General features: G+C 41.8%; 1 protein-coding gene across 1 annotated transcript in view; it reads right to left on the bottom strand.

The window, feature by feature from the left end:
* The window catches only part of DGKI (diacylglycerol kinase iota), a 268,750-nt gene that overhangs the window by 185,865 nt on the left and 75,392 nt on the right, over positions 1-7,493 (bottom strand). The window contains exons 9-10 of the mRNA XM_015561238.1: positions 6,123-6,197; positions 5,532-5,630 (exon numbers count right to left, since the gene is read on the bottom strand). Coding sequence (XP_015416724.1) covers positions 5,532-5,630; positions 6,123-6,197 — 174 coding nt within the window. The remainder of the gene's footprint in view (positions 1-5,531; positions 5,631-6,122; positions 6,198-7,493) is intronic.

Raw genomic sequence — 7,493 nt, 5'->3', positions numbered from 1 at the left:
TTTAAGAAATAAGTACTTGAAACTGGCTTCAAACCACCCCAAAGAAATACCTAATTTACTTCATAAAAACGTATTTGGCTCCTGTTCTGTGGCCACATGGACACAAAAAGTTCTAACTTCCTAATTTTAGTAACAGCTCTGCCTGTTATAGACTTTTACTTTTTTATTTTTCTTAAATTCCATTGCCCTCGAGGTTGAGGGGACCAAAGGGGGGCCAGGCGGGGCTGAGAACAGGGTGGGGACAGGCTGCTGAGGCCGAGCCACACTCCCGCCCACAGGTTTTCTACGCGTCTTTTGTACAGTTGTGAGCATTTGAGACCAGCCTCCGGGCACCTGTGTTCATTGTACAAACTACCTGAGTGATTAAAGTTTAGCTTTTCTACGGGGAAAAAATAAAAGATCTCAGGAGGAGATCAATATTAGTTCATTAAAGATGGAAAATGCACCTGGCCGGTGTAGCTCAGCGGTTGAGCATTGACCCCAGAACCAAGAGGTCACAGTTTGATAGCTCATTCCCCTGTGTGGAGCATGCAGGAGGCAACTAATAGACAGTATTTCTCTTCTCTCTCTAAAAATCAATAAAAACATATTTTAAAAAAAATATGGCCAATATGATGGTAGAGATGCCTACTGACCAGTATGAGAGGCCAGAGATACTCTAAGCCTCAATTTTGGGATTAGGCCAGTGGTTCTCAACCTTCCTAATGCCGCGACCCTTTAATACAGTTCCTCATTTTGTGGTGACCCCCAATTTCATTGTTACAAATTGAACATAATTAAAGCATAGTGATTAATCACAAAAACAATATGTAATTATATATGTGTTTTTCAATGGTCTTAGGCGACCCCTGTGAAAGGATCGTTGGACCCCCAAAGGGGTCGCGACGGATTAGGCGAAGGCTACCTACATATGATACTTAGACTTGTCTTGAAAGATGAGTAGAGGAAGAAGTTTTAGGATAAAGACACGCCATAGAAAAACTATGTTCCATTCAGTCTTTGAGTCATGAGGCAGGGGTCTCGGGAAACAAAACAGTCTGACTTGTACACTAGGTCATGTACACTAAGGAGCTTGGGCTTTTTTTTAACAAAAGGTAAGAGTCACTGAAATGGTTTAATTGGTGGACCTACTGCTCAATCTGATGTATTAGGAGGTGAGGCCTTTGGGAGGTGCTTAGGTCATGAGGGTGGAGCCATCAGAATGGGATTAGTGCCCTTACAGGAGAGACCCCAGAGAGCCCCTTCCTCCCAAATGCCACATGAGGACACAGTAGGAAGACGCTGCCTGTCAACCAGGAAGTGAGTTCTCACCAGACACCAAACTGGCTGGGGCTTTGATCTTGGACTTCCCAGCCTGCAGAACTGTGAGAAATAAATGTCTGCTGTTCATCAGCCACCCAGACTGTGGTACTCGGCTTCACAGGCTAAACTAAGACAGCTGCCCTCACATTCCCACCAATATTGTGACTTGGGGAAAAGGGGCTTTCCACAGATTCATTGTTTGGTTGTTTCAATTCCATCTGTTTAGCTGGCTTGACAAGAAGATCTGAGACAGAATTCTGACATGTGCCGTCATCGACTGATTGCCCTTCTGCCCTCTTCCCAGCCTATCCTAAGCTGTAGGAGACTCTAATTTTATCTAAGCATAATGATTCTTGCTTTATCCCCAGCTTGAGCATTGCAGAACGTAACATTTTCATTGAGGTTGTTTGAGTATTTAAAAAGAGTTTGGGGCTCAAATATTTGAAGTTATTGATATTTTTTGTCTCCTCATTCTCCCCACTTTGGTTGACTTATGTAGAAGGGGCAGCCCTGGTCTGGGGCGGGGGGGGGGGGGGGTGCTTGGGGTGTGTGCTGGGTCTGGGGAAGCTTGTCCACAGATGGTGGTGAGAACTTGGTCAGGATGAGCCTGCCCACAGACTAAACACCCCTTCCTACAAGTTCCCCAGGAGCTCCAATCCAGAGGGACAACCCATACCACACCCTGACCTGAGGATTTCACATGGAACCGTTTGGAAACCAGGGTCTGGACCCCTCACCTCCCAGGACTGACTAGCTAGAATCACCCTAGTGGTCAGAGCACCTGCTTAACCCTGAACTTACAACCTACATCACTGGAAGATGAGAGCGTGAGGGAGAGATGGTGCAAAAGCAGGAAACATCGAGAGGTATAAAGATGTTAATGAATCAGAGACACCCAAGAAAAAGAATCCGATTTGAAGTTAACGCAGAGATGAGTGTGAGAGAGAGTGTTCATTTCTGGAGCCCTTGGGTTTCCATGCAGAGGAGGGGACTGTGCGGGAGTAAACTTTATCTTCCCTCTGCCACCTCTTGTGCACAGGACACAGGCAGGGTGGATACTGTGGCCCTGATTCCACTGCCTGTCCCCTGTGATAGTGCAGATCCCAACAACAACAACAGTGCTGAAAACTTCTAAATCTTTTAAAAAATGCAACATTTTCTCCACCTTAAGTGTTAGAAAAACAGAAAATTAGGGAGCATTTTCTCAGTCCATTAGGATTTTGTGTCTTGGCAATTATCAGTTTGGCTCAAAAAAATCACAAAAATTCTATAAAAAAAAAAGAAAGACTGACAATTATTGTGAAGCATCTGTTTAAAAGACAGGATTGTTTAAAAGATATAGAAGTGCTCAATCCCCATATGTGGTCATCTAACTAAGTTCCAACAAAGTGTTAGAAACTTTCTGTCCACACAACTTACTATAGGAAGAAAAAAATGCTGTAGGTATTTTACTTGCCAGAAGATGGCGATAGAGTCTAGTTATATAAAGAACAGAAGCCTACGCCAGTTTGGGGGTTTTGGGGGGGGTTTTGTGTGTGTGTGTGTGTGTGTGTTTTTAAGTTAGAAGCCTAAGCCTCAAGAACAGAAGAGCAAGAGTGGAGAGTGCTTTAGATGCAGAGGCAGATGAGTAGAGTACGTCATGGCTAAAAGGCAAGAAGCAGGATTTAACAACAACAACCACGTATTTCTGTATTGACTGCCGTGAGCCCTTGCTGGTCAGTGTGCTCTCGGCAGCAGCAACAGCACCACCTGGGAGCTGGTTGGAAAAGCAGAATTTCAGGGCCACCGGCTGACTCCAAGTCAGTGTCTGCATTTTAACCTGATCCCCAAGCGATTCATATGTACATTCAAGCTTGAGGAGAGGGTCCGTGGCTCTCAACATTGGTTCCACAAGAAAATAAACAGGAGAGTTTATACCACTCAAGGAATCCTACTCTCACAGCTTCTAATTTAATTAATAAGACATCACTCGTTTTTTTTTAAAGCTACCTAGGGTATTATGTAGGGTGGAGACCCTAACCTCTGATTCCCAATTTATGGCTGAATCTACCCTCATCAGCAAAGTTAAGGGTGTGTTATAGCCGAAGTTCAGGGAAAGACTAGCCCTAACAGAGGAGTTAGTTCATCTCCAACCAGGACTCTTCCTTACTCACTGCAGTCAGGGGATCAAGCTGTGCCTTCCTCACTGAAGATGAAATCACAAGCATACTGTGCTGGAGGTCAGTGTGAATGATTCCAATTTTACATAAGTGATTGGAGTTATTCATAGTTTTATCAACACTTCACATTGTGCTTGGAAACAAGGTTATTTGTATTTCTTAGGCTTAATACAGAATTCTATTTTAAATAGAAAGTATATAGATATTTAAATTTATGTAATATTCACTTTTACTTGGTTAGCCATACTTCTGAGAATCCCAGCCATTCTAGAAGTAACATCCTTAGGGTAATACATTTACAAGCCAAAATGCATTAAATGACATCATAAGTCTTTTGTCTCTAATAACTGGGCACTTTAAACATTTTTTAATATCTCCCTGTGACCCCAAGTTCCTCAAACACATCTCTACCTCTTTCCCAATAATGCTTTCCTTTCCTGAATGCTCATCAATAACAAAGCCACTGTTAGATGATCTGCTGTACAATCTTAATGCTTTACTTCCCTTTATGTATTCCATTCATTCTTCTGTCCATCCACATGTCATCCACTAGTCCATCTGTCCACCCACCCACTCACCAACCAGCCATGCATTCATCTATTAGCCATCCATCCACCCATCCACTCACCAATCCATCTTTCCAAGTTATGCTTACGTTTATATGAATAGCTTCCTGATTTACACATTCTCAATGGATCAAATTAATTCCTTAAAGATGCTTTCATCATATTACTCTTTTGTTCAAATTTAAAAAATATTTCAAATTAAAAAAAAAAACTATTCCCTGGTACACATCCAAAATCCTCAGCCAAGTTTTAAGACACTGGTCCTGGCTCATTCTAATCTCTACCTAACACATTTTAATAATATGCATGCTCCACTCACCATACAGTCCTCAAAACAAATCATTTTATCACAACATCCATTCTTCCATTACTATTGTTTATTCTTGTATAATTATTGTTCACTAGTATATACCATATACTAGAAATCATAGGTTCAAAGGTACAGCCCCTGGTATTTATTATGAATCCTATACTTTCAATGTATAAACATACAGAGAATGCTTATGTTGCAATTTATAGAATGCCCAGGGCTACAGGGGCATAATGCACAGCACAGTCAAGTCTGAGAAAGGGATCAGAAAGGTGCTCTTGAGCCTTAGAGGATAAACAGGGATTTGCCACAGTAAAGAGGAGCAGGGCTTTGTTTCAGCTCTCTCCCCTCTGCCTAACTAAGTATGTCCATCTTCTGTTTCAGCTACTTCCATGACACCATTTCCTTATCACTCCCAAGTCACTGCCTCTAAAACCTGTAGCACTTGTAGTCTGCTCCACTCAATTTAGAACTCATATGTAATTAATGTTGTCTGAATTATTCTTCCCATTGCCCCTTTTATGTCATTAACAGACAAGATGTCCTTAGGAAATTCACTTAAGCTTCCTTGAGCTCTTTTGTAATTAGTGAAATAGGAAGCAACATCAGATCATCTCTGAAGTCCCTGCCATTAATTATTTATACAGAGCGGACTCCGTCTTTACTGGACTCAAAGGCAGGGATCACCTGTAAGCGTGTATGCCCTAGAAACAAAGCTGGTCATGATTTTCCAAGTGCATTTTACACAATGACTGCCATCATGAAACATAGTGGGCATGTGGTGCTCAGGTGGCCAAAATCATGGAGTCAACCACATTAGCTTTGTTTAATGCCCCAACCTTGTCCCTGAGAAAGTGGTTGTCTTCTAATGCTAGGGGCCTTAGGTGGTGTTCTTTTACCCCAGTGGTTCTCAACCTTCTTAATGCTGCGACCCTTTAATACAGTTCCTCATGTTGTGGTGACCCCCAATTTCATTGTTGCAAATTGAACATAATTAAAGCATAGTGATTAATCACAAAAACAATATGCAATTATATATGTGTTTTCTGATGGTCTTAGGTGACCCCTGTGAAAGGGTCATTGGACTCCCCAAAGGGGTCGCGACCCACAGGTTGAGAACCGCTGCGGTGTTGGGAATTGTGTTTTCAAGAAAGCATTGCAGCTTCCAAGTTAAACTCATCGACAATGACTCACCTGGTTGCCTCCACTCTTGGGGTTCACAAACACAAGCAAGGGTTTCATGAGAGGAGAAGAGATAGGTTTTATCACAAAAGGACGACCTTTGTTTTCCGGCTGAAGGAAGAAAACAGCACAACTAAGATGCACATCCATGACTTGACAGGCAGCCCCAAAGCAATTGGAGTGAGAAACCGCCAGCACCACCCCAACCCTTACAAAAAAAACAAACAAAACAAACAAAACACCCCCCACAAGGTACAACTTGTTTCATAGGGTTTACTCTTAACAGGACACTCTGTGTAAAGCTTAGAAGAAAGTTTCTCAAGGTATAATTTGCTGAGAATTGAGCCATACTTTTGGTTTTATTCTGTATACCCTAAGCATTCTGGAAGTGTTAGCTCTTTATCATCTTTGGGATAACACTTCCATGGACAAGTGCAGACGCTCTGTGAAGTGGCAGAGGTTATATTTTTTAAAATACTAAGAATTCCACATGTTAGCGTACGGTGAAGGAGAAAAGAGTGGGAGACATATCGAAACAACAAGCTTGGGCAGGCTATGGAAAGGAGGACGGATTTCATTGGACCATGATCCTGAAACACTTACTTCAGTTCCCCTTTTACTGGCTTTTCTTTTAAAGCTCGTTCTCTTCTTCTTACGATTGGAAGCCTTCAGCGAGTTCTGTGAGGAGAGAAGGACAGACCTGAGCTCGGGGCAGACAGCCCCCGAGCTTTCCCATGCAGAACCATGTAGAAGGTGACGGCAGCACATGCTGTTGGGCTGCATGCTTCTCATGCTTTGACACTTCCAAGCCACTGTGCATGGGTAAGCCACAGACAGAAATCAGTCGAGTGCTTCAGAGTGAGCAACTGACTCCCCACCACACGGAGAGGCAGGGAGTTAGAACCCTGGAGGCTCTCATGGACTCACATAACAACACATGTTATACCTGCCAACCCTCCCAGTAAAAATGGAAGAATCCCAAATTCTCTGAGGGGCTCCAGTCTCCCGCCCAACCAGGTCCGTCTCCCGCCCAACCAAGTTCAAGTTCAACTCCTGGTATGGAGATCACCTATGTGGAAATGTAAAAAAGGAGGCCATTTTTCATGCTTTTTCTTTTTCCTCTGTTTACTTTGTTCTGGGTAATGTCTCTTTTAAGTAATGGTCATAACTTACTCATCTGTAATGGAACTTTATGATCCAACTATCCTATCAGCATTGATGGCTGGGTTTTAAAATGCAGAGATAAGACTCACCCTTAAGTTAGTAAAGTAGCAGTCATTATTCTTTCTTTCTTTAAAGACCCATTAGTTTATAAAAAGTCTTCCCTCTCCTGGAGCCTTGATTTTTTTTTCTTCTCACAAAAGTGCCTCCAACTTGTTGAAATACAGTGACCCCAAATTTACTTTCCCTGTCTTTCTCTTTCTAGGAGTTTTATAGACCACAACTTTGTGATTACTCTTAATATTTGATACATATGCTTTGAAAAGAACTTCTCTTACGAGGCCAGTCACAGTTTATTCGTTGAAGACCAGCAAAATGAGATTTAATTAGTGGAGTCAATAATTAATTAGATTGCCATGTTCACAAAGCAAGACATTACTACCACATTGCAGATGTTTAACAGAGTGCTGAAAGCCTGAAATACAGAATTCTTAACTTAAAATTTTATATAGTATATACACATGCATTGCTTGAGCAATTAAGAGTTTTCAAACAGCTTGAAGAAAATTAGATATCTATTCTATCATTTAGAGTATCTTTTTCAAAATAAAATTAGTCTAGAGTACATATATTAACACATCCAAATCAGCAAGATTGAAACTATTTAGCTTGTATTTTTCTTTCACTTGGACCTCGAGAAAAATAAGTTGATTTATGCCTTTCTCACCAAGGGTAAAGGAAATTTTCTTGAAGCACCATGGTCTCAAAGTTTGTTCCCCCATCAGAATAAGAGTTTTCGGTTTTCTGTCTCAG

Source organism: Myotis davidii, unplaced genomic scaffold, assembly GCF_000327345.1.
Source record: "Myotis davidii unplaced genomic scaffold, ASM32734v1 scaffold1316, whole genome shotgun sequence".
Classification (NCBI taxonomy): Eukaryota; Metazoa; Chordata; class Mammalia; order Chiroptera; family Vespertilionidae; genus Myotis; species Myotis davidii.
Note: the sequence above shows the minus strand (reverse complement) of the source record. Positions and strands in the feature narration are given on the sequence as shown.